Raw genomic sequence first — 27605 nt, 5'->3', positions numbered from 1 at the left:
GAGTTATGGTCCGTTTCATAAGGAGTGTGTGAAACGCACCCAAAATTAAAACCTCACAACTCTCTCAATTTAAGTTTAAAAGTGGTGAAATTTCTAGTAATCGCAGGTCTTCAAATTCTCTTTCGGGGGAAAAAATTTTGTTCTAATATTCAGTGGGGTGAGAGTTGTTGTCCGTTTTAGAAAGAGTGTCTGAAACGTCACCCAAAATTTAAAACCTCACAATTCTCTCATTTCAAGTTTAAAAGTGGTGAAATTTGTAGCAATCGCAGCTCTTCGAAATCTCTTTCAGGGGAAAGAAACCTCGTTTCAAAATTGGGTGGCACGAGAGAGTTATGGTTCGTTTCATAAAGAGTGTGCGAAACGTTACCCAAAATTAAAACCTCACAACTCTCTCAATTTAAGTTTAAAAGTGGTAAAATTTCTACCAATCGCAGGTCTTCAAATTCAATTTCAGGGGAAAGAAATTTTGTTTCAAAATTCGGTGGGATGATAGAGTTCGGGTCCGTTTTATTAAGAGTGTGCGAAACGCCCCCCAAAATTAAAACCTCACAACTCTATCATTTTAAGTTTAAAATAGTTGAAATTTCTACCAATCGGAGGCCTTCAAATTCTCTTTCTGGGGAGACAAATCTCATTTTAAAATTCGGTGGGATGAAAGAGTTCTAGTCCGTTTCCTAGAGAGCATAAGAAATGTCATCCAAAGCTAAACCTTCCATAACTCTCTCATTTCAAGTTTAAAAGTGGTGTAAATCCTTCCACTCGGAGGTCTTCAAATTCTCCTTCAGGGGAAAGAAATCTCGTTTCAAAATTTGGTGGGATGGGAGAGTTCTGGTCTATTTCGTAAAGAGTGTGCGAAACGTAACCCAAAATGAAAACCTCACAACTCTCTTATTTTAAGTTTAAAAGTGGTGAAATTTCGACCAATCACAGGTCTTCAAATTCTCTTTCAAGAGAAAGAAATTTGGTTCCAAAATTTGGTGGGATGAGAATTCTGGTCCGTTTCATAGAGAGCATTTCAAAATTGGCGAAATTTCAACCAATGAGAGGTCTTCAAATTCTCTTTCTGGGGAAACAAATATCGTTTCAAAATTCGGTGGGATGAGAGAGCGTGCGAAACGTCACCCAAAGCTAAAAGTTCCATAACTCTCTCATTTCAAGTTTAAAAGTGGTAAAAATATTTCCAATCGGAAGTTTTCAAATTCTCTTTCAGCGTAAAAAAATTTGGTTCCAAAATTCTGTGGGAAGAGAGACTTCTGTTTCGTTTTATAAAGAGTGTGCGAAATGTCACCCAAAATTAAAACCTCCACAACTCTCTCATTTTAAGTTAAAAAGTGGTGAAATTTTTGCCAATTGGAGGTCTTCAAATTCCCTTTTTGGGGAAACAAATCTTATTTCAAAATTCAGTGGGATGAGAGTGTTCTAGTCCGTTTCGTAGAGAGTGTACGAAACGTCACCCAAAGCTAAAACTTCCATAACTCTCTCACTTCAACTTCGAAACTAGCGAAAATCCTTCCAATCGAAGGCCGGCAAATTCTCTTTCACGGGAAAGAAATTTTGTTTCAAAATTCAGTGGGATGAAAGAATTCTGGTCCGTTTCATAAAGAGTGTGCGAAACGTCACCCAAAATTAAAACCTCCATAACTCTCTCATTTTAGGTTTAAAAGTGGTGTACTTTCTACCAATCAGAGGTCTTCAAATTTCCTTTCAGGGGAAAGAAATCTGGTTTCGAAATTGGGTGGGATGAGTCCGTTTCATAAAGAGTGTACGAAACGTCTCCCAAAAACAAAACCTCACAACTCTCTCATTTTAAGTTTAAAAGTGGTGAAATTTCTACCAATCGCAGGTCTTCAAATTCTCTTTCAGAGGAAAGAAATTTTGTTTCAAAATTCGGTGGGATGAGAGAGTTCGGGTCCGTTTTATTAAGAGTGTGCGAAACGTCAGCCAAAATTAAAACCTCTACAACTCTATCATTTTAAGTTTAAAATTGGTGAAATTTTTACGAATCGGAGGTCTTGAAATTCTCTTTCTGGGGAAACAAATCTCATTTCTAAATTCGGTGGGATGAGAGAGTTCTAGTCCGATTCGTAGAGAGTGGGAAACGTCACCAAAATCTAAACCTTCCATAACTCTATCGTTTCAAGTTGAAAAGTGGTGAAAATCCTTCCAATCGGAAGTCTTCAAATTCCATTTCTAGGGAAAGAAATCTTGTTTCAAAATTTGGTGGGATGGGAGAGTTCTGGTCTGTTTTATAAAGAGTGTGTGAAACGTCACCGAAAATTAAAACCTCCATAACTCTCTCATTTTAATTTAAAAAGTGGTGTAAATTCTTCCAATCGGAGGTCTTCAAATTCTCTTTAAGTGGAAAGAACTCTCATTTCAAAATTCGGTAGGATGTGAGTGTTCAGGTCCGGTTTATAGAGAGTGTGCGAAATGTCACCCACAATTGAAACCTCCATAACTCTCTCATTTAAAGTTAAAAAGCGGTGAAATTTCTACCAATCAGAGATCTTCAAATTCTCTTTCTGGGGAAAGAAATCAAGTTTCAAAATTCAGTGGGATGAGAGACTTATGGTCCGTTTTGAAAAGAGTGCGCGAAACGTCACCCAAAATTAAAACTTCCATAACTCTCTTATTTTAAGTCCAAAAGTGTTGAACTTTTTTTTTTTTGATGGGTAAGCTGGGGTTAGGCAAGACCCCTACCAGAATTAGAAGAAAATAAGAAACACTACAGAGAGGGGGCTATGGAAGCCAAAAAAAGAGGGAATAGGATCCCTGACTCATGAAGACATACAGCGAATCAGAATTAGCTAAAACTATCACAGAAAAATGACCACAATTACAATCTCTGATATACCATCCCATTTCTGTCATGATCTAATTGAGTGGTGAGGCTTGCAGGGATTTGCTGGGTAGTGAGCTTGCATCCTTGTAGGGGAAATTTGCGCTTAGATAAGATATCAGCAGCAGTATTTGCCTCCCTCCATATATGGGTGATCTTCCATGTGTCAAAGTGGGAGAGCAGCTTCTTGATTTCCTGCACTCTGGTGGCCTGGTTCCAGGGAGGAGTATGGGCGATACCTTGAATAATTTTGACTGCAAAAGAGGAGTCTAATTCAATCCAGAGTTTTTGAAAATTGTGGGCGACAACAACTTCAATACCTTGTTTCACAGCCAGGATCTGAAGCTCAAAGATTTCTTCTTTCGAGGTTAAATAAGAGTACATTGCAATAGTATCACCTTTCCAGTTTCTTAAAACTCCCCCAGTACCGCCTCCATCTTCATCGAGGGAAGCATCCGAGTGTAACTTTAATTCATCAGAAAGGGGGGCCTTCCAACTGCAGAACTTCTGAATGTTGTCCTTAGGACAGAACCTGTAGCCCAGTAAAGCAGCAGTGGATATGTTGCGAGGGAGGTCAAAATCTTGCAGGTTGAGCAGGTTCAATTTGGCCTTGACTGTAGAGAGAATACTATGGAGTATCTGAGCTTTGTGGGATGAGACTTGATTGAAAATTCTGTTGTTTCGTTCCTTCCAAATGTAATAGATTGATGCAGAGAAACAGATCCTCATAGCTGTAGCAACCTGACCATTTCCCAAGAAAGATGTTCGGATACATTTCTCCTCCTCCTTTAAACTTCTCTTTGGCTTTCTGCGAGTACCAAACCTCCTAAGAATCAATTGCCAGATCCAGGAGCTGAAGCCACATCTAAAGAAAAAATGATCTGAGGTCTCGAGTTCAGAATGACAGAGGGAACAAGTCAGGTCATTTTGGGTTAAGAAAAGAATTCTGTCCTTGGTACTCAACTTGTTGTGTAGAGCTTTCCAAGCAGTTAGAGAGAATCGTGGGATATGGCCACTGTGCCAAATAAACTTGCACCAAGGTGGTTTTGGGTGTTTGAGATGGGTCATCTCCTAGCCACTTTTTGTTGGGAAAATACCATCAGTCTGAGGTTTCCAAATCATTGAATTTGAATCTTGATCAACGAAAATGGCCTCTTTCAGAATAGCTAGCTCGTCCTTGAGGGATGGTTTTAGCAGAGTTGGAAGCCACCCCATGTCATTATGTATTTGGGATAGGAATTTGGCTAAGGCAAGAGTGGAGTCAACGTGTCTTCTGGATAATAGGGAGGATAGAGGGCCTTTTGGGTGCCAAGGCTGATCCCAGAGGTCAATTCTTTCTTCATTTCCCACATGGTAACAAACACTGTTCTTTGCATGTTCGATTCTGCCCATCTGACTAAGATTCCTGCAACACCAAGATGAAATCTTTTTGCGAATCTTAGAAATGAGGGGAATACAATCTCTTGTAGATACGCGAGAAGTAATTAGAGGGAGGCCAAGATAATGGATTGGGAAGTCTCCTTCTTTTATGTTTAAGTTCTGCAGAATCATCCTTTTGGTTCTGAATGAACACCGGAGAAGAAAACTTTGCACTTTTCCAAATTTGCATCCAGGCCAGTTATCTCAGAGAATTTTTGCAGGCAGTATAGCACACCTTTAGTGGAATGGAGATCTCGAGATAGGAAAACCATGAGATCATCAGCAAACATTTTTTTTTTTGGGTTGGTAAGCTGGGGTTAGGCAGACCCTGACCAGATATATTAAGAACAATGGAAAGGATTACAAAGGGGGGCCACAAGAGTGACAAAGGCAAATAGCCAAAAAGAAAATCAAAGTGGAGTGCTGAAAAATGCCACAATGTGGGCTACAGATAGCACTACAACACCAACAACTAAAAACAACACTTGTCTTCAACACGTAGCATAGGGACACTAAGCTAATCTGATGAAGAGTGTGAAGGAATAACCACTCCCTCCCAACAGTGATCTGCAAGCGGCTTAAAGCAAGGCACATCCTTCTCTTCTTCACAAAATTGAGACAACTACAATCTATAATAAACCATCACATCATAATCAAGGGACACAATGTTCTGAAGATCTGGAGGAATAGAATCCAGCTGAATATCTTCACCTTTGATAGAGCAATTTGGTTTTGAGAGGTAATCAGCTGCTTGGTTAGCCTCTCTCCAAGTATGTGAGATTTCCCAGCTTTTGAATTTATTAAGCAGGTTCATGATCTTCTCAAAAGTAGGGATCTTCTTCCAAGAAAAAGTCCACATCTTCTCTATAATTTTCACAGTCATCATCAAATCTGATTCAACCTAGATGTGCTGAGTATTCTTTCTGTGAGCAAGCTCTAAGCCATGGACGACTGCTTCCATTTATAAACCATGAATCTCTTCCACAGGTTTATCAACAGAGAACATGGCTATGATATTCCTCTTACCATCTCTTAGAATCCCCCCAATCCCCGCACCTTCGGAGTTAAGTGCTCCATCAGTATTTAATTTGACCATTTCCCCCACCGGCACAACCCAAGAAGAGAACTTACTATCAGTTTTTCTATAGAAGTAGCGGAAGTTCCAAATTTTCGACACTTCCTCATTTTTGCTGGATTGAATATCCTCAAGGTTAAGGAATAGGACTCGGTCTCTAATGGCATTTAGAGCAGCAGCAAGGATTTTTTGTTTATGAACCTCTTTGTTTTCAAATATACGAGTATTCCTCTCCAGCCAAATCATATAAATAGCAGTGTTAAAGGCTATTCTCATTGCTGTAGCTGTCTGCCCTCTTCCTCTGAAATTTCTCCTAATCAACTCTTCCTCTTTTGCTAAAGTTCAGAACATTTTCCTCCTATGAGTAAATCTCCATAAAATCGACTTCCAAATCCAAGATGAGAAGGAGCATTTGAAGAATAAATGGTCAATAGTTTCAGGATTCACCTTACAAAGAGGGCATCTTGTTTCTCTGGATGGGTTCATAAACAGAATTCTATCCCTTGTGCTCAGTTTATAGGTAAGAGCTTGCCAGGTAACCACGCTCTGTCTAAGAACACTACCCTTAAACCCAACCGAAGATGTCCATTCCAAAATTCCACTTGATTCCAAGCGTTCTTGATGCTAAAAGCACCATCAGGAGTAGGTTTCCAAACGGCATAGTCATAGGGATTCTGGGAGAATAGGCCATAATTTATTACAATCTTAAGCTCTTGAAATTGAGGTTGGGTCGGAATTCTTTAACAGATCTGTCTTTTGGGAGGTTAAAAAGCCTACCTTCTGATGAATTGAGAATCCCATCTGGGTGCCACGGGTGCTTCCAAAAATCAATAGAAGACCCCTCCCCCACCACGTAACAAATGAAATTTTTAGCACTTTGCCTCTGTTGGAGGATGCTCCTAGCTCCCCAGGAAGAAGATGAAGGCATGGGGATGATCATCAGCAAACATAGCATGGGTTATGGAGACATTTCCATATGAAAAGGGCGTAGAGATCAGACCTTGGGATAGGCTATCTTCAAAAATAATGGAGAGAATTTCCATAGTGAGACAAAAGAGAAGGGGGTATAGGGGATCTCCTTGGTGGAGGCCATTTGAAGAAGTGAAGAATCCCTTTGGAGAACCATTTAGTAGGATAGAGAAGGAAGGGTTTGAAATGCAGGCAGTGATCCAGTCTATCTAGAGGCGGCTAAAACCAAGTTTTCCCATAAATGATAGAAGGGCTTGATGGTTGACATTGTCAAAGGCTTTGGCAAGATCAATGTTTAGGCACATTGAGGGTTTGGGAGAAGGTATATGAAAATTGTGAAGAATATCATGGGAGCGCATGATATTCTCATGGATTTGTCTCCCCTTTATAAAAGCAGACTGAGCTGGGTTTATAAGGCTTGGGATGACATTACGGAGCCTATCTGCTAGGATTTTTGTAATGGTTTTATAGATGAAGTTACAAAGGGAGATGGGGTGGTATTTGGCCGGGGAAGAAGCATAAGAAGATTTTGGAATCAAAGCAATAAAAGTTGAATTTACCTCCTTCAGCAGCTTTTTGCTGTGGAAAAAATTTTGGATTGCTAGAGTGAAATCATCTCCAACAACATACCAGAATGATTGGAAGAATTTAGCATTAAAACCATCAGGTCCTGGAGCTTTATATCTCCTTTGGACTTGAATACGACTTCCCGAATTTCATCATTAGTAATGGGCCTGGACAGGTAAGCAGCATCAGAAGGGGTAAGTTTTTTCCTGGGTTCAGGCACATCGCACAGCTGGGTTTTGCCATTGTTAAGGGTTCGGTGAAAATGGTTTACAAACATGGTTTCAATCTCTGAAGGATCAGATGAGATGGAGCCATCATTTCTATTGGAGGCAAGAATGGAATTTGAGTTCAGCCGATTTTTAACGAAGGAGTGGAAAATTTTGGTGTTTGAGTCACCCAGGTCCAACCACTGAACTCGAGATTTTTGCCGGTAAAGGGATTCTTCATGGGAAGAGGCAGTGATGAGATCTGAACAGAGTTTGTTTTCCTCGGCAATGAGGACAGAATTTGTTGGGTCAGAGGATAGGATTTGTTGTATTCTTTGAAGGGATCTTCTCAGAATGGGGACTTTAATATCAATCCTACCAAAGACATCTCTGTTCCAGTTTTTTATTTGAAATTTAACTTCCTTAAGTTTTTGGCAAAGCTTATACATCGGATTACCCCAGACTTCCTTTGTCCAAGCTCTTTCAATGATGGGATAGAGGGAGGTATCTTGTAACCACATGTTCATGAATCGGAAAGGCTAGGGGTCAGATTTCCTGAGGGGATTCAAATTGACTATGATTGCCAGTGGTCAGAGATACCAGGTGAAAGGAATTCAGCTTGGGATTGGTGATGGGAAAGAAGCCATGAATCATTGACAAGGACCCTGTCAAGTTTTGCTGCCTTCCTATTGTTGGTATGGGATCTGTTGTTCCAAGTGAAGTTATGCCCAACAATTTTGAGGTCATTTAGACAGCAGTTCATGATAAAGGAGTTGAATTCCTCCATATCGTTGAGGGAGGCAATTTTCCCTCCCATTCTTTCATCAGAAAATCTGACAACAATGAAATCACCAATTACAACCCATGGGGCATTATTTCTTGAGGCAATTTCTTCCATATCCGACCAAAGGGATTTCCTGGAGATATTGTAATTGTGGGCATATATTGCAGGTTGAATTTTTCTTTCGATTGGAGAATATGAACTTCAGAGTGGATGAGTTGGCTTGATTCCTCTAATATGTTGATGTCCAACATCAAAGGATTCCAAATTAGCCAAATTCTTCCTTTTGTAACTGTAGAGTAATTGCCATAAGCTTTCTAGCCGTCGGAGATACTAACAGAATAGTCTTTCAATTTGTTTTCTTTGGCCTTAGTTTCTAATAGGCAGCAGATGTGCAGGGAGTGACTTTCGTTGAAAGCAGTAACTTCTTTTCTCTTTGGGCTGGAGCAGATGCCTCTGATGTTCCATGCCCCTAGAAGCTTCATTAGGGAGTGAAGTTGGGGTTGATGGGGGAACCCTGAGATGGGTCCAACAGCTGAACAGCGCTTGGAGAAGCTTCAGATTGCACAGGCGAGTGCCGGGGATCGGACAAGGCATTTTGAGTAGGCAAGTCAATAGCGCATTCAGGGGGGGCTTGTGCTTCTTTACTTTGGGGGGAAGCAGTAGGAGGTTGTGGGACATGATCCCGCGAGAGGGGCGTGGGGCGCGAGCCGCCGCGCGCTCTCTCTTGGTCTCTCGTACCCACGCGATTGGCGTGTGCATTTTAATTATTGATTTGAATTTGTCTTTCCTGTAAACTTGGGATCACTAAGGCAATCCGAATTCCATACGAAAGAGACTGACAGAGTCGCCACCTAGATGTGGGATCTAGGACCCGTAATTAACCAGAAATCTAGACTCGCTACCTGGTTACGAGAATGGAAGGTATGGGGAGTTATCCACCACATGCACCATTCTTGTCCGATAATCGGTCTTCGATTCCAAAAGCTAACTCTTTTAAATTTATTTTAAATGGCTCATTCAACTCTATGTTAATGTGCGAACTAAGTGACATGCATCCTAGAATCTAATTTCAATGTGAATCCTAGATGTGTATCTTGATTTATTAATTTGTCTGGATTCATTCTACGTGAAAGTTCTCCTAGAATTCTAATTTCATGGAAAACCCTAACTGATTTGATTAAGTATTTACAAGAAAATTAATATACAAAACACCACAATTTGTTGTGGTGCCGACTCGCGGGTGGTATGCCGTCAGACATCCAAGCTGCCTACGTACCCAAGCCTCACTGGGATCAGAGTCGACGTAGTTCGGTGCACCTAAGCTAAGCTACATATGCCTAACTCAACTAGGACACCGACTTAGACGGATTTGACTGTTTCAACAGTTTTAAGAGGAATTATTTAATTCAAGTTGAGGATTTTATTATCTTAGGATTTCATCTAAGATGCTATATGATTCTTATCTGAATGCAAGTTGTCCCTTAGACTAATGCAGGTTTTGCCTACATCCTAGTTTACTAGGCTTGTCCTAGGGAAAGATCGGGTGACTAGTGTAACTAGACCTATGGTACGGTTGCTATTCATAGCAAGCGTCCGTGATGAGGCTGGACTCCTAACTCTAGGACTCCCTAAAACCTAGGACACGGCACGACACCAGTGTTCCTAAATTGGGCTCTAATGGTTCTTAGATTGGAAACCATAATCCAATGGTTCCGAAAGACACAAGATAAATCGATTTAAGTTCTCGAGGTTAATGAGTTTCAGATTTCGAAGATTTTCAGTTTCTAGACATTTAAGGATTACCAATGGTTCTAGGGTTCACCAATTTCGGCCTTGAATGGCATCCAAAGGAGGGAATCGTGCGCTCTTTCCTTGTGCAATTTAATACTTAGGTTATAGCATCTTATTGCCTGGCAGAATCTCAGGATTTCCGTGGACACTAACCTCGGAGCCAACAACATGCTATAACTTAAATATTCAAATTGTCAAAGATCAAGTTGCAATTGGGATACGATTATGGATGCACGGGCCATTTTTCCAGGAAAATCTAAAGATCCTAAAATTTCTGTTTCAATGGATTAAGGAGTGAACATGTGACAGAATTTTAAAGTTCTTTAGGAATTTTTATATGATTTTCAATTAATTTCGAATTTTCCATGGATTTTATCAATTTTAAGCATATGAGCGGTTTTACAAGTGAAATTGTTGCAAATAAATTCGAAATGATTTGAAATTTCTACAGCAGCAAGATGAAAATGTATGTAGCTTACAGGATGAGTTTTGCATATTTTTACATTAAATTCACATTTAATCTTGATTAAACCATTAAATGTCCAGATTGCACAATTAACACATAAACTAGTAGAAATATAACTCTAAATTCTATGAAATTTCTACAGAAATACTATATGAATCAAAATAGCATGCAGTGAGATTTTCATGAATTGTAGAAATTATTTACTACCAATTTCGGATTTTACAATTTCCAGACCAGATTATAAATTAACACTACATCCCATATTAAAACAGATCCAAATCACACGAAAAGTTTACAGTAACAAGTAATATGGAAGATAAGACTACTGTAAAAATTTTATGAATTTTAATGATGATCTGATGTTAGTAAAAATTCTCCTAAAATCTGATAAGTTTCAAAGAAAATATTAAATAATATACCAAATAAACTCCAAAAATCTTTACAAATTCATGGTAAAATGAATCAGTAACATATTATTTTCCCACGAAATTTCATTAATTTTAGAATCTGTTTGGTATATAATTTAATTTTTCTTCGTCAAAAGATGTTTTTTGAAGAGTTTTCCATTTTTAAAACACAATTTGCGGAAAAAATCAGAAAAATTCGGAAAAATACAGAAATATTTTGAGAACAATGCACCTACCTGTGGTGAAGATCTCCGCCCAATCCAAAAAAATATAAAAAATCCTGCCGCCGCCGATCCGCTCCGCCGTCTTTCGCTTTCTCTGGAGTGTTTAGAGGGAGTGATTGAGGGAGTGAAGAGATAATGGAAGAAGAATATTAGGGAGAGGGATGGAAGAATATATTGAGGAAAGGGATTGGAGGGAGTGATTAGAAGAGATAATGGAAGAGAAAGAGATAATGGAAGATAAATTTCTTTTTTTTTTCCTCCCTCTTATGGATGGGAAGGGAGATATATATAGGGAGAGAAAGAGAGAGAGAGAGATATGTTGGTGGAGAGCTCATCATGTTGTCCCTCTTAGTGGAGAATCCATCATTATTGTTCTTAGTGGAGGGCCCATCATGTTTCTTAGTGGAGAGTCCATCATTATTGCTCTTAGTGGAGGGCCCATCATGTTTCTTAGTGGAGAGTCCATCATTATTGCTCTTAGTGGAGGGCCCATCATGTTTCTTAGTGGAGAGTCCATCATTATTGCTCTTAGTGGAGGGCCCATCATGTTTCTTAGTGGAGAGTCCATCATTATTGCTCTTAGTGGAGGGCCCATCATGTTTCTTAGTGGAGAGCTACCATCATTGCTCTTCGTAAGAGGCCTCACAAGAGGCCCCACTGAGGCCCCACAACGCGGGCCCCACAATGTGGGCCCTCGGTTGATTCGATTTTAAACAAATGTTCAATGCGGGCCCACCAAACGAGTCCAAATTTAATCAAAATGCATCATGCGGCCCCACCAAATGGGTCCAACTTTCTCGATCCAAATTTAATCGAAGCACCCAATGCGGGCCCACCAAACGGGTCCCAATTCTCTCTGGTTTAGATTTTTCTGAATAATCCTTCTCAACATTTAGCGGGAAAATACGAAACACGACGGAAACGACCAAAAATATTTAGAAATGTAACAAACGGATGCGGGAAAGAAAGACATTGGAAAACCGACGGAAAACAAACCCTAATTTCTTTATCGATTAAGGTAGAGCAAAATGGGGTGTCTACAGAGGTAAGGAAGATGGGCTGTCCCGAGGAGGGCTGGATTCTACTAGTGTGGGAGATTCCTTAACAGATTTCTTCTTCTTGGCCTTTTTGCGGATGGCTGAAGGGGATTTTGAGGGGTATTTTCTTCTTGTGGAGGAGCTGAACTAGGAGATTTCGTATCAGGGTATGTTGGTGAGTGTGAATTTTCCTTTTCCAAGAGATTTGTAATGCCAGGTTCTTCCTCCAGATTGTCCAACAGATCGAAAGCATTTGAAGTTGGAGTTATCTCCTGCATAGCACATTTTTCGGACCTTTCAGCTTGTTCTACATCTGCCTTTGGGGCTTTTACAACCCACTCTTGCTTTTGCTTGCTCTTTGAGTTGATCTGAGGTTGGCTTAGAGAGCATCTTTCTGAAGAATGACTGAATTCCTTGCACAATTGAGAAGCTCTGGGCCTCCAATCATATTCTACTGTCTGAGTTTCGATGCCCGATGGGGTTTGAATGTGAATGATGTCAGGTAATTCATCCTCAGCAGAGACTTCCACACAGACTCTTGCAAAAGTTAGTCTAGAGCCTTCTACAGTTTTTGTGTCCATATACAGGGGTCTCCCAATCAGGCTTGCCAGTTTACCTAAGCCTGTTGGAGTCCAGTATTTGAGATGAAGACCTGGGAATTTGATCCATAGAGGTATTGTGGAGAGTTCTTGTTTTTCCAGGGCACAGTCAGGGGACCATCTTTGAATGATTAGAGATCTTCCTCAGTATGTAGTCTGGGTTTCCAGCACTTTAGTGCAGTCTTCTTCATTTCTGAATCAAAAGACGAAGAAACTGTTTTGCAAAGCCACAAGGGAGAAGTCCCCTTTTGGTTGCCATTTTCTTGTTAGGTGTTCTTTCAAAGACAGGTAGAAAGGTCTTTTCCCCAGGAAGTAACCTAATAGGCAGTGCTTCCACATGGCTGAAGCTTTTTGAAAATCCCCAGGCACAAATTGGGCCCTCTTTGGGTTCATATCAGCTTCTATGGGAGCATGGAATTCAATTTTTGTATCAACCGACTGGGGTTTTGGGGATTTAAACAGGGAGTTCCATGCTGGACTGGGGATTTGAGTGTAATCTATCTTTGGGGATTCTGGTTTTGGATTTGGAGTTAGAGGTGGCCAGGATAAGGTTTGGTTGTGAGGATTAGATTTTGGTTTTCAACCTGAAGTGGAAGAGGGGCTTTGGTAGGGATGCATGGGGGGGATGGTGGTTTGGGCGGGAATGAGTGGGTGTATTTGGGGATTAAATTTTGAAAAGGTCCCAATTTTTGTTTCAAAAATGCTTTGCCGCCCATTTTGCACACTTGTCAAAATTTCAAAATTGCCCGCACGGACTAATTTTTCATTTGGCGGTGGGCCCGATGAAGGAGGTGAAGCTGAGTTTGGGTTAGCTGGTGAGTTGGCTCGGTGGGTTAAACCTGGAGTCACTAGTTGAGTGTCAGGATCATATTGAGTTTGAGGTTTCTGAAGCAGGGGAGACTGAGTTGCCTGGTTTGCGGCAGTGGGGGAAATGAAACTAAAGAGGGTAGCTGGAGGAGGAGGAGATAGGTGGTTTCGAGATTCAGGGTCCAAGGTAAACTGGTGGCCTACTCTTTTGTAGGGATGGGGAGTGTTAGGTTTTCGGGTTTCTCTGGATGATTTTGGGGAGGCAGAGGAAGATTTTAGTGGTTTATCAAAAATTTTGTGGTTTCTTGTGCCCCTTTTGAAATGGGTAATAGGGTCAGAAGCCAGAAGTTCAGGGATTTTTTGGAGGGGTAGGGAAGAGGGTCAAAGCAGGAAGGAGACATCCTCTTTTGGCCAGTATTCTTTCATGGTGTTCCAAGCTACCTCGTTTTTGCAGATAGTAGTGTCTAAGGCAGAGGAAAGGGAATCTGTGCCGGATTTTTCAGGATTAAGTGCTGCAATGTGATGGAAGAAGCTCCTTTCAGGGATATATTGGGCTGGCCAGGTACCCTCATCTTTATCTGGTGAACGAAGAGGTATACCTGCCTCGGGAGCTTTGGGGAGGATAGACCAGAACCGACCATTTATAGCTTCAGCAAAGGGCGTTCCTTCAGCAAGAAGAGATTCAACTTGGTGAGAGATCAAGGGATAATACCTTTTTGGATCAGAGGTCTTAATAGCACAACATCTGCCATTAAAGCCCTCAAGGAAGGACCCTATTTTTCGGATCAGGAGGTTCCATTCGATAATTTTAAAAGCGTTGAACTTTCTACCAATTGGAGGTCTTCAACTTCTCTTTCAAAGGAAAGAAATTTCATTTAAAAATTCGGTGGGATAAGAGAGTTCTTGTCCGTTTCATTAAGAGTGTGCGAAACGTCACCCACAATTAAAACCTCCATAACTCTCTATCTTTAAGTCTAAAAGTGGTGAAATTCCTTCCAAATGCAGGCCTTCAAATTCTCTTCCAGGGGAAAGAAATCTCGTTTCAAAATTTGGGTGGTTGAGAGAGTTCTGGTTCGTTTCATAAAGAATGTGCGTAACGTTACCCAAAATTAAAACCTCACAACTCTCTCATTTTAAGTTTAAAAGTGGTTAAATTTCAACCAATCGCAGGTCTTCAAATTCTCTTTCAGGGGAAAGAAATTTTGTTTCAAAATTCGGTGGCATGAGAGAGTTCTGGTCCCTTTTATAAAGAGTGTACGAAACGTCACCCAAAATTAAAACCTCCATAACTCTATCATTTTAGGTTTAAAATTGGAGAAATTTCCACCAATCGGAGGTCTTCAAATTCTCTTTCTTGGGAAACAAATCCCATTTCTAAATTCAGTGGGATGAGAGAGTTCTAGTCCGTTTCATAGAGAGTGTGCGAAACGTCACCCAAATTGAAAACTTCCATAACTCTCTCATTTTAAGTTGAAAAGTGGTTAAAATCCTTCCAATCGGAGTTTTTCAATTTCTCTTTCTAGCGAAAGAAATCTCATTTCAAAACTTGGTGGGATGAGAGAGTTCTAGTCCGTTTCATAAAGAGTGTGTGAAACGTCACCCAAAATTAAAACCTCCGTAACTCTCACATTTTTAGTTTAACAGTGGTGAAATTTCTATCAATCATAAGTCTTCAAATTCTCGTTGAGTGGGAAGAAATCTCGTTTCAAAATTCATTAGGATGAGCGTGTTCAGGTCCGTTTTATAAAGAGTGGGCGAAACATCACCCAAAATTTACACCTTCATAACTCCCTCATTTTAAGTTAAAAAGTGGTGAAATTTCTACCAATCGGAGATCTTCAAATTCTCTTTCTGAGGAAAGAAATCTCGTTTCAAAATTCGGTGGGATGAGAAAGTTCGGGTCCCTTTTGAGAAGAGTGCGCGAAACATCACCAAAAATTAAAACCTCCATAACTCTCTCATTTTAATTCCAAAAGTGGTAAACTTTCTACCAATTGGAGGCCTTCCAATTCTCTTTCAACGGAAAAAAATTTCATTTAGAAATTCGATGGGATAAGAGAGTTCTCGTCTGTTCCATAAAGAGTGTGCGAAACGTCACCCACAATTAAAACCTCCATAAATCTCTCAGTTTAAGTTTAAACGTGGTGAAATTCCTACCGAATGTAGGTCTTCAAATTCTCTTTCAGGAGAAACAAATCTCATTTCTAAATTCGGTGGGAAGAGAGAGTTCTTGTCCGATTCGTAGAGAGTGTACGAAACGTCACCAAAATCTAAAACTTCCATAACTCTCTCATTTCAAGTTTAAAAGTGGTGTAAATCCTTCCACTCGGTGGTGTAATTCTCTTTCACGGGAAATAAATCTCGTTTCAAAATTTGGTAGGATGGGAGAGTTCTGGTCCGTTTCATAAAGAGTGTGTGAAACAACACCCAAAATTAAAACCTCCATAACAATATCATTTTAAGTTAAAAAGTGGTGAAATTTCTTCCAATCGGAGGTCTTCCAATTCCCTTTCTGGGGAAAGAAATCTCGTTTCAAAATTGGGTGGGATGAGAGAGTTATGGTCCATTTCATAAAGTGTGTGCGAAACATCTCCCAAAATTAACACCTCACAACTCTCTCATTTTAAGTTTAAAACTGGTGAAATTTTTTCGAATCACAGGTCTTCAAATTCTCTTTCAGGGGAAAGAAATTTTGTAACAAAATTCGGTGGGATAAGGAAGTTCTGGTCCGTTTTATAAATTGTGTGCGGAACGTCTCCAAAAATTAAAACCTCCATAAGGCTATCATTTTAGGTTTAAAATTGGAGAAATTTCTACCAATCGGAGGTCTTCAAATTCTCTTTCTGGGGAAACAAATCACATTTCTAAATTTGGTGGGATGAGATAGTTCTAGTCCGATTCATAGTGAGTGTTCGAAACGTCACCAAAATCTAAAACTTCCATAACTCTCTCGTTTCAAGTTGAAAAGTGGTGAAAATCCTTCCAATCAGAGGTCTTCAAATTCTCTTTCTGGAGAAAGAAATCTCTTTTCAAAATTTGGTGGGATGAGAGAGTTCTAGACCATTTCATAAAGAGTGTGTGAAACGTCACCCAAAATTAAAACCTCCGTAACTCTCTCATTTTTAGTTTAAAAGTGCTGAAATTTCTACCAATCGGAGGTCTTCAAATTCACTTGGGTGGAAAGAAATCTCATTTCAAAATTCGGTAGGATGAGTGTGTTCACGTCCGTTTTATAGATAGTGTGCGAAACGTCACCCATAATTGAAACGTCCATAACTCTGTCATTTAAAGTTAAAAAGTGGGGAAATTTCTACCATTCGGAGATCTTCAAATTCTCTTCCTAGGGAAAGAAATCTCGTTACAAAATTTGGGTGGCTGAGAGAGTTCTGGTCCGTTTAGTAAAGAATGTGCGTAACGTTACCCAAAATTAGAACCTCACAACTCTCTCATTTTAAGTTTAAAACTGATGAAATTTCTACCAATCACAGGTCTTCAAATTCTTTTTCAGGGGAAAGAAATTTTGTTTCAAAATTCGGTGGGATGAGAGAGTTCGGGTCCGTTTTATTAAGAGTGTGCGAAACATCACCCAAAATTAAAACCTCCACAACACTATAATTTTATTTTAAAATTGGTGAAATTTCAACTAATCGGAGGTCTTCTAATTCACTTTCTAGGTAAACAAATCTCATTTCAAAATTCGGTGGGATGAGAGAGTTCTAGTTCGTTTCATAGAGAGCATATGAAACGTCACCCAAAGCTAAAACTTCCATAACTCTCTCATTTCAAGTTTAAAAGTGGTGTAAATCCTTCTACTCGGAGGTCTTCAAATTCTCTTTCAGGGGAAAGAAATCTCGTTTCAAAATTTGGTGGGATGGGAGGGTTCTGGTCCGTTTTATAAAGAGTGTGTGAAACGTCACCCAAAATTAAAACCTCCATAACTCTGTAATTTTAAGTTAAAAAGTGGTCAAATTTCTTCCAACCGGAGGTCTTCCAATTCTCTTTCTGGGGAAAGAAATCTCGTTTTAAAATTGGATGGGATGAGAGAGTTATGGTCCGTTTTATAAAGTGTGGGCGAAACCTTTCCCAAAATTAAAACCTCACAACTCTCTCATTTTAAGTTTAAAACTGGTGAAATTTTTCGCAATCGCAGGTCCTCAAATTCTTTTTCAGGGGAAAGTGTAGACACCCCATTTTGCTCTGCTGTAATCAACAAAGAAGTTAGTGTTCGTGTTATCAGTCTTTTTCAGTGTTTTCCCATTCCCGTGTCCGTCCCTTATGCTTTCTCAATCTTTCCGATCATTTCCGCAGTGTTCCGTATTTTTCTTTTCGCTAAGTGGTGAGAATGGTTATGCAGAAGAATCCAAGCCAGGGGAGAATTCGGACCCATTCGGTGGGCCCGCATTGAGTATTTATTGAATTTAGACCCATTCGGTGGGCCCGCATTGAACATTTATTTAAATTCGGATCAACCAGGGGGCCCGCATGTTGTTTTAATGCAAAATGAGTTTCAAGCCTACTTCGATCCAGTGCATAAAGGATGTCCATCAAAGGAGCGGTCAAGATCTCAGAGAGGTCATTTTAACAACCAATTTTGTTGCGATCATCAAGTTGAGCTATCCGGATGATCCTTGGAAATGATTTGAGGGCCCAACCCATTTGCATTGCGGCCCACTAATTGAGCGGATTGGATCCCAGTGGCCGATTTGGAGCAAACGACCATTCATTTTGGATCATCTTATGGGGATGGTTTGGATCATTCCAAATGGGCTCCATCCCAAATTCGGCCACCATGTGTGGGCCTTGCTGATTGTGTATTTTTCCATCCTAAAATGGGCCACCATGAGTGGGTCTTATCTAAGAATGGATCCAAGGAAGAATTAACCGTTTGGGAAAGGTTATAAATAGAAATTCTTTATTGTGGGGAAGGAAGAGTCCAAAATGCTATTAATATCCTAAGATAATGGACGATTTTCACATTTTTATCTAGTTTCTAATTAATCCCACTGCAAATAGAGGTAATACAGGTGGGACCTGCATTGATTTTATATGTTTGAGGTTCTTTGTTGCTGGCATAGCAACTATTCTCACGAAAAATGGAGTTTCTACATTGAGAAAAAGTTATATTCGGTGCAAAGGATGGGTTACCGGATTTAAAAAGAAAAAATAGCAATTACATGGTGGAGAAAAAAGAAATTCAAGGATTAAAAAAAGAAAGAAAGAAGATATCAAAAGAGCTCTCCCGGCAGCAGACTTCAAAAAAAAAGGAAAAAAGGAAAAACTCTTGGCAACTTTCCCTCACAGGGAGGTCGGATAAAAAGAAAAAAAAAAGGAGGAACGGCAGAGGAAGTTTCCCCTCAGAGAAAGATCTGTGAAAAATAGAAAAAGAGAAGAAAAATGGTGGGGATTTTCTCCTTGGAAGAGGAGCAGCTCTAATATTTCTGGCAGAAAACAAAAGGATCGGCTCTGGTTTTTTTTGGGACGCTGCACAGCCGCTTTTCCACAAAAACTCTCATTTTCTCTGTTCCTCTGCATCTCTATGGGATCTCACCACCCATCTACTACTCTCTCTCTGTTATAAGAAGGGAAGGGAACTAAAAAAAAAGCAAGAAACAGAAGCTCTGTTTTTGTTAAAAAGGGAGTAACGGCAGCTTTCTTGGCGGCTCACCATCTCTCTTTCCCTCGCACACTCTCTATTTCTCTCCCTACATCTCTCAATCCTCCTCCCCCCCTCTGTTTTGTTCATCCCCTCATCTCCCTTCTGTTTCGTCCATCTCTCTCTCCAGCCACCCCCCCCATTCACAGCGGGAAAAGCAAAGAAAAGAAAAAAAAAAGAAAAAAAGAGAAAGAAAGAAAGCGAGCGGATTGCCCGTCGGCGTGATTTTCACAGTTTTCGGCATTTGGATGGGGCGAAGAACTCGATCACAGGTTAGTACGCTATTCTCAGATTTTTCTCGGATGATTTGGTATATTTTCGGATTTTTGCATGATTTTTAAGCATTTAAATGAATTTAATGTAATATTAAATGTGTGTGCTTAAAATCATGATCTGCATGAGCGTTTCAAATCCGTTTCGTCCCGAAATTTAATACAACGATCTATCTAACTAGAGTAAAATAAATGTAGGATCGGATCGGACGTTGGATCAAAGGTTTTCGAAAATTTGAATGAAGAGTGGTATTTTATTTAAAATAATGGCTGAGTAATTATGAAATTCGAAAAAATAGCCATCTCAGGATAATCTATTTTTTGGAATTTTAAATTTTTCTTGTGTTCACCACATCAGAACAAGGTTGGAGGATGTTTTCCGGAATCGTAATTTTCTCAAAAATCGTGTTTTGAAAATAGAAAACTCTTCAAAAATATCTTTTCGACGAAGAAAAATAAAATATATACTAAATGATTTCCAAAATTAATGAAATTTTGTGGAAAAATGATATAATGCTGATACATTCTACCATGAATGTTTGAGAATTTTTGGATTTGGTTTGGTATATTATTTTATGCTTTCTTTGAAAATTATCAGATTTTGGGAGAATTTTTATAGATACCAGATCACAGATAAAATTTGCAAAATTTTTTACAGTGGTCTTATATTCTATATTTCTAGTTTCTGTAAAATTTTCAAGTGATTTGGATCTTGTTTCATATGGGATGTAGTGTTAATTCATAATCTGGTCTAAAAATTGAAAAATCTGAAACTAATAGTAAATAGTTTCTACAATTCATGAAAATCTTACAGCATGCTATATTTACTCATATCTTATTTCTGTAGAAATTTCATTGAATTTTGATTTCTATTTCTAGTAGTTTCTGTGTTATTTTTGCAATCTGATCAATTAATTGTTAAATCAAAATTAAATATGAGCTTAATGTAAAAATCTGTAAAAATATTTCAGTAAGTTATCTTTCATCATATCTTGCTGCTGTCGAAGTTTCAACTCATTTCGAATTCGTTTGCAACAGTTTCACTTGTAAAATCACTCATATGTTTAAAATTGATAAAATTCATTGAAAATCCGAAATTAATTGAAAATCATCTGAAAATCTCTAAAGAACCTTAAATCTCTGTCACATATTAACTCCTTAATCCATTGAAACAGAAATCGTCAAATTTCTTCCAACCGGAGGTCTTCCAATTCTCTTTCTGGGGAAAGAAATCTCGTTTTAAAATTGGATGGGATGAGAGAGTTATGGTCCGTTTTATAAAGTGTGGGCGAAACCTTTTCCAAAATTAAAACCTCACAACTCTCTCATTTTAAGTTTAAAGCTGGTGAAATTTTTCCCAATCGCAGGTCCTCAAATTCTTTTTCAGGGGAAAGAAATTTTGTTTCAAAATTCGGTGAGATAAGGGAGTTCTGGTCCGTTTTATAAAGTATGTGTGAAACGTCTCCAAAAATTAAAACCTCCATAACTCTATCATTTTAGGTTTAAAATTGGAGAAATTTCTACCAATCGGAGGTCTTCAAATTCTCTTTCTGGGGAAACAAATCACATTTCTAAATTCGGTGGGATGAGATAGTTCTAGTCCGATTCATAGAGAGTGTGCAAAATGTCACCCAAATCTAAAACTTCCATAACTCTCTCGTTTGAAGTTGAAAAGTGGTGAAAATCCTTCCAATCGAAGGTCTTCAAATTCTCTTTCTGGGGAAAGAAATCTCGCTTCAAAATTTGGTGGGATGAGAGAGTTCTGGACCATTTCATAAAGAGTGTGTGAAACGTCACCCAAAATTAAAACCTCCGTAACGCTCTCCTTTTTAGTTTAAAAGTGGTGAAATTTCTACCAATCGGAGGTCTTTAAATTCACTTTGAGTGGAAAGAAATCTCATTTCAAAATTCGGTAAGTTGAGTGTGTTCAAGTCCGTCTTATAGAGTGTGCGAAACGTCACCCAAAATTGAAACCTCCATAACTCTCTCATTTAAAGTTAAAAAGTGGTGAAATTTCTACCAATCGGAGATATTCAAATTCTCTTTCTGGGGAAGGAAATCTCCTTTCGAAATTTGGGTGGTTGAGAGAGTTCTGGTCCGTTTCATAAAGAATGTGCGTAACATTACCCAAAATTAATACCTCACAACTCTCTGATTTTAAGGTTAAAAGTGGTTAAATTTCTAGAAATCGCAGGTCTTAAAATTCTCTTTCAGGGAAAGAAATTTTGTTTCAAAATTCGGTGGGATGAGAGAGTTCTGGTCCGTTTTATAAAGAGTGTACGAAACGTCACCCAAAATTAAAACCTCCATTACTCTAAGATTTTAGGTCTAAAGTTGGAAAAATTTCTACCAGTCGGAGGTCTTCAAATTCTCTTTCTTGGGAAACAAATCTCTTTTCTAAATTGGGTGGGACGAGAGAGTTCTAGTCTGTTTCATAGAGAGTGTGCGAAACGCACCCAAATCTAAAACTTCGATAACTCTCTAATTTCAAGTTGAAAAGTGGTGAAAATCCTTCCAATCGGAGGTCTTCAAATTCTCATTCTAGGGAAACAAATCTCATTTCAAAACATGGGGGGAGGTGAGATTTTTGGTTCGTTTCATACAGAGTGTGTGAAACGTCACCCAAAATTAAAACCTCGGTAACTCTTTCATTTTTAGTTTAACAGTGGTGAAATTTCTACCAATAAGAGGTCTTCAAATTCTCTTTGAGTGAAAAGAAATCTCGTTTCAAAATTCGGTAGGATGAGAGTGTTCAGGTCCGTTTTATAAAGAGTGTGCGAAACGTCACCCAAAATTAAGACCTCCATAACTCTCTGATTTTAAGTTAAAAAGTGGTGAAATTTCTACTAATCAGTGATCTTCAAATTCTCTTTCTGGGGAAAGAAATCTCGTTTTAAATTTCAGTGGGATGAGAGAGTTCGGGTCCGTTTTGAGAAGAATCTGTGGAACGTCACCCACAATTAAAACCTCCATAACTCTCTCAGTTTAAGTTTAAAAGTGGTGAAATTCGTACCAAATGCAGGTCTTCAAATTCTCTTTCTGGGGAAACAAATCTCATTTCTAAATTCGGTGGGATGAGAGAGTTCTTGTCCGATTCATGGAGTGTGTACGAAACGTCACCAAAATCTAAAACTTCCATAACTCTCTCGTTTGAAGTTGAAAAGTGGTGAAAATCCTTCTAATCCGAGGTCTTCAAATTCTCTTTCAGGGGAAAGAAATCTCATTTCAAAATTGGGTGGGATAAGAGAGTTATGGTCCGTTTCATAAACAGTGTGCGAAAAGTCTCCCAAAAATAAAACCTCACAACTCTCTCATTTTAAGTTTCAAAGTGGTGAAATTTCAACCAATCGTAGGTCTTCAAATACTCTTTCAGCGGAAAGTAATTTTGTTTCAAAATTCGGTGGGATGGGAGAGTTCAAATCCGTTTTATTAGGAGTGTGAGAAACGTCACCCAAAATTAAAACCTCCACAACTCTATCATTTTTAGTTTCAAATTGGTGAAATTTCTACCAATCGGAGGTCTTCAAATTCACTTTCTGGGAAAACAAATCTCATTTCAAGTTTAGTCCGTTTCATAGAGAGCATACGAAACGTCACGCAAAGCTAAAACTTCCATAACTCTCTCATTTCAAGTTTAAAAGTTGTGAAAATCCTTCCACTTGGAGGTCTTCGAATTCTCTTTCAGGGGAAAGAAATCTCAATTCAAAATTCGGTGGGAGGGGAGAGTTCTGGTCCATTTTATAAAGAGTGTGAAACGTCACCCAAAATTAAAAGCTCCATAACTCTCTCATTTTAAGCTAAAAAGTGGTCAAATTTCTTCCAATCGGAGGTCTTCAAATTCTCTATCTGGGGAAAGAAATCTCGTTTCAAAATTGGGTGGGATGAGAGAGTCATCGTCTATTTCATAAAGTGTGTGCGAAATGTCTCCCAAAATTAAAACCTCACAACTTTCTCATTTTAAGTTTAAAACTGGTGAAATATTTACCAATCGCAGGTCTTCAACATCTCTTTCAGGGCAAAGAAATTTTGTTTCAAAATTCGGTGGGCCGAGGGAGTTCTGGTCCATTTTACAAAGAGTGTGCGAAATGTCCCCAACTTTCTTGTTTCATAAAGAGTGTTCTTGTCCGATTCATAGAGAATGTCCGAAACGTCACCAAAATCTAAAACTTCCATAACTCTCTCATTTCAAGTTGAAAAGTGGTGAAAATCCTTCTAATGTGAGGTCTTCAAATTCTCTTTCAAGGGAGAGAAATCTTGGTTCAAAATTGGGTGGGATGAGAGAGTTATGGTCCGTTTCATAAAGAGTGTGCGAAACGTCTCCCAAAAACAAAACCTCACAAATCTCTCATTTTAAGTTTCAAAGTGGTGTAATTTCAACCAATCGCAGGTCTTCAAATACTCTTTCAGGGGAAAGAAATTTTGTTTCAAAATTCGGTGGCATGAGAAAGTTCAGGTCCATTTTATTAAGAGTGTGCGAAACGTCACCCAAATTTAAAAGCTCCACAACTCTATCATTTTAAGTTTAAATTTGGTGAAATTTCTACCAATCGGAGGTCTTCAAATTCACTTTCTCGGGAAACAAATCTCATTTGAAAATTCGGTGGGATGTGAGAGTTCTAGTCCGTTTCATAGAGAGCGTACGAAACGTCACCCAAACCTAAAACTTCCATAACTCTCTTATTTCAAGTTTAAAAGTGGTGTAAATCCTTCGACTCAGAGGTCTTCAAATTCTCTTTCAGGGGAAAGAAATCTCGTTTCAAAATTCGGTGGGATGGGACAGTTTTGGTCCGTTTTATAAAGAGTGTGTGAAAGGTCATGCAAAATTAAAACCTCCATAACTCTCTCATTTTAAGCTAAAAAGTGGGGAAATTTCTTCCAATTCTCTTTCTGGGGAAAGAAATCTCGTTTCAAAATTGGGTGGGATGAGAGAGTCACGGTCCGTTTTCTAAAGTGTGTGTGAAACATCTCCCAGAATTAAAACCTCACAACTGTCTCATTTTAAATTTAAAACTGGTGAAATTTTTACCAATCGCAGGTCTTCAAATTCTCTTTCAGGGGTAAAAAATTTTGTTTCAAAATTAGGTGGGACGAGGGATTTCTAGTCCGTTTTATAAAGAGTGTGCGAAACATCCCCAAAAATTAAAACCTCCAGAACTCTATCATTTCAGGTTTAAAATTGGAGAAATTTCAACCAATCATAGAGGTCTTCAAATTCTCTTTCTGCGGAAACAAATCTCATTTCTAAATTCAGTGGGATGAGAGAGTTCTAGTCCGATTCATAGAGAGTGTGCGAAACGTCACCAAAATCTAAAACTTCCATAACTCTCTCGTTTCAGGTTGGAAAGTGGTGAAAATCCTTCCAATCGGAGGTCTTCAAATTCTCTTTCTGGGGAAAGAAATCTCGCTTCAAAATTTGGTGGGATGAGAGAGTTCTGGACCATTTCATAGAGTGTTTGAAATGTCACCCAACATTTAAACCTCCGTAACTCTCTCATTTTTAGTTTAAAAGTGCTGAAATTTCTACCAATCGGAGGTCTTCAAATTCTCTTTGGGTGGAAAGAAATCTCGTTTCAAAATTCTGTAGGATGAGAGTGTTCAGGTCCGTTTTATAGAGAGTGTGCGAAACGTCACCCAAAACTAAAACCTCCATAACTTTCTCATTTAAAGTTAAAAAGTGGTGAAATTTCTCCCAATCGGAGATCTTCAAATTCTCTTTCTTGGAAAAGGAATCTCGTTTCATAATTTGGTGGGATGAGAGAGTGAAAAGGGTGTGCAAAACGTCACCCAAAATTAAAACCTCCATAACTCTCTCATTCTAAGTCCAAAAGTGGTGACCTTTTTACCAATTGGAGGTCTTCAACTCCTCTTTGAACGGAAAAAAAATTTATTTAAAAATTCGGTGGATAAGAGAGTTCTGATCTGTTTCATTAAGCGTGTGTGAAACGTCACCCACAATTAAAACCTTCATAACTCTCCCAGTTTAAGTTTAGAAGTGGTGAAATTCCTTCCAAATGCAGGTCTTCAAATTCTCTTTCAGGGGAAAGAAATCTCGTTTCAAAATTTGGGTGTTTGAGAGAGTTTTGGTCCGTTTCATAAAGAATGTGCGTAACGTTACCCAAAATTAAAACCTCACAACTCTCACATTTTAAGTTTAAAAGTGGTTAAATTTTTACAAATCGCAGGTCTTCAAATTCTCTTTCATGGGAAAGAAATTTCGTTTCAAAATTCGGTGGGATGAAAGGGTTCTGGTCCCTATTATAAAGAGTGTGCGAAACGTCACCCAAAATTAAAACCTCCATAACTCTATCATTTTAGGTTTAAAATTGGAGAAATTTTCACCAATCGGAGGTCTTCAAATTCTCTTTCTTTGGAAACAATTCTCATTTCTAAATTCGGTGGGATGAGAGAGTTCTAGTCCTTTTCATACAGAGTGTGCGAAACGTCACCCAAATCTAAAAATTCCGTAACTCTCTCATTTCAAGTTGAAAAGTGGTGAAAATCCTTCCAATCGGAGGTCTTCAAATTCTCTTTTTGGGGAAAGAAATCTCACTTCAAAACTTGGTTGAATGAGAGGGTTCTGGTCCGTTTGATAAAGAGTGTGTGAAACGTCACCCAAAATTAAAACCTTCGTAACTCACTCATTTTTAGTTTACGAGTGGTGAAATTTCTACCGATCGGAGGTGTTCAAAATCTCTGAGTGGAAAGAAATCACGTTTAAAAATTCGGTAGGATGAGAGTGTTCAGGCCTGTTTTATAAAGAGTGTGCGAAACGTCACCCAAACTCAAGACCTCCATAACTCTCTGATTTTAAGTTAAAAAGTGGTGAAATTTCTACTAATCAGTGATCTTCAAATTCTCTTTCTGGGGAAAGAAATCTTGTTTCAAATTTCAGTGGGATGAGAGAGTTCGGGTCCGTTTTGGGAAGAGTCTGTGGAACGTCACCCAGAATTAAAACCTCCATAACTCTCTCAGTTTAAGTTTAAAAGTGGTGAAATTCGTACCAAATGCAGGTCTTCAAATTCTCTTTCTGGGGAAACAAATCTCATTTCTAAATTCGGTGGGATGAGAGAGTTCTTGTCCGATTCATGGAGTGTGTACGAAATGTCACCCAAATCTAAAACTTCCATAACTCTCTCGTTTCAAGTTGAAAAGTGGTGAATATCCTTCTAATCTGAGGTCTTCAAATTCTCTTTCAGGGGAAAGAAATCTCATTTCAAAATTGGGTGGGATAAGAGAGTTATGGTCCGTTTCATAAACAGTGTGCGAAAAGTCTCCCAAAAACAAAACCTCACAACTCTCTCATTTTAAGTTTCAAAGTGGTGAAATTTCAACCAATCGTAGGTCTTCAAATATTTTTTCAGCGGAAAGTAATTTTGTTTCAAAATTCGGTGGGATGGGAGAGTTCAAATCCGTTTTATTAAGAGTGTGCGAAACGTCACCCAAAATTAAAACCTCCACAACTCTATCATTTTTAGTTTAAAATTGGTGAAATTTCTACCAATCGGAGGTCTTCAAATTCACTTTCTGGGAAAACAAATCTCATTTGAAAATTTGGTGGGATGAGAGAGTTCTAGTCCGTTTCATCGAGAGCATACAAAACATCACCCAAAGCTAAAACTTCCATAACTCTCTCAGTTCAAGTTTAAAAGTGGTGAAAATCCTTCCACTCGGAGGTCTTCGAATTCTCTTTCAGGGGAAAGAAATCTGAATTCAAAATTCGTTGGGAGGGGAGAGTTCTGGTCTATTTTATAAAGAGTGTGAAACGTCACCCAAAATAAAAAGCTCCATAACTCTCTCATTTTAGGCTAAAAAGTGGTCAAATTTCTTCCAATCGGAGGTCTTCAAATTCTCTATCTGGGGAAAGAAATCTCATTTCAAAATTGAGTGGGAGGAGAGAGTCATGGTCTGTTTCATAAAGTGTGTGCGAAATGTCTCCCAAAATTAAAACCTCACAACTTTCTCATTTTAAGTTTAAAACTGGTGAAATATTTACCAATCCCAGGTCTTCAACATCTCTTTCTGGGGAAAGAAATTTGGTTTCAAAATTCGGTGGGACGAGGGAGTTCTGGTCCGTTTCACAAAGAGTGTGCGAAATGTCCCCAACTTTCTTGTTTTATAAAGAGTGTTCTTGTCCGATTCATAGAGAATGTCCGAAACGTCACCAAAATCTAAAAGTTCCATAACTCTCTCATTTCAAGTTGAAAAGTGGTGAAAATCCTTCTAATCTGAGGTCTTCAAATTCTCTTTCAAGGGAAAGAAATCTTGTTTCAAAATTGGGTGGGATGAGAGAGTTATGGTCCGTTTCATAAAGAGTGTGCGAAACGTCTCCCAAAAACAAAACCTCACAAATCTCTCATTTTAAGTTTCAAAGTGGTGTAATTTCAACCAATCGCAGGTCTTCAAATACTCTTTCAGGGGAAAGAAATTTTGTTTCAAAATTCGGTGGCATGAGAGAGTTCAGGTCCATTTTATTAAGAGTGTGCGAAACAT

At 38.8% G+C, this 27605-nt stretch overlaps 2 protein-coding genes across 2 annotated transcripts; both read right to left on the bottom strand.

The window, feature by feature from the left end:
- Nucleotides 1–2836: 2836 nt before the first annotated feature.
- On the bottom strand, nt 2837–3907 carry LOC143850305 (uncharacterized). The gene has a single exon (XM_077359563.1). It carries the CDS (start codon nt 3905–3907, stop codon nt 2837–2839), a length of 1071 nt encoding a protein of 356 aa, XP_077215678.1.
- A 2604-nt stretch (nt 3908–6511) lies between these two features.
- LOC143850304 (uncharacterized) lies at nt 6512–7524 on the bottom strand. Its single transcript, XM_077359562.1, has 2 exons — nt 6933–7524; nt 6512–6744 (listed from the first exon to the last, which is right to left on the bottom strand). Exons 1-2 carry the CDS (start codon nt 7522–7524, stop codon nt 6512–6514), a joined length of 825 nt encoding a protein of 274 aa, XP_077215677.1.
- Between the last annotated feature and the right edge of the window lie 20081 nt (nt 7525–27605).

The sequence above is a fragment of the Tasmannia lanceolata genome, unplaced genomic scaffold (genome assembly GCF_043159265.1).
Source record: "Tasmannia lanceolata isolate RefF3 unplaced genomic scaffold, GAP_Taslan_0.1 ptg000018l, whole genome shotgun sequence".
NCBI classification, from domain to species: Eukaryota; Viridiplantae; Streptophyta; class Magnoliopsida; order Canellales; family Winteraceae; genus Tasmannia; species Tasmannia lanceolata.
This window is presented reverse-complemented; position numbering and strand designations above follow the sequence as displayed.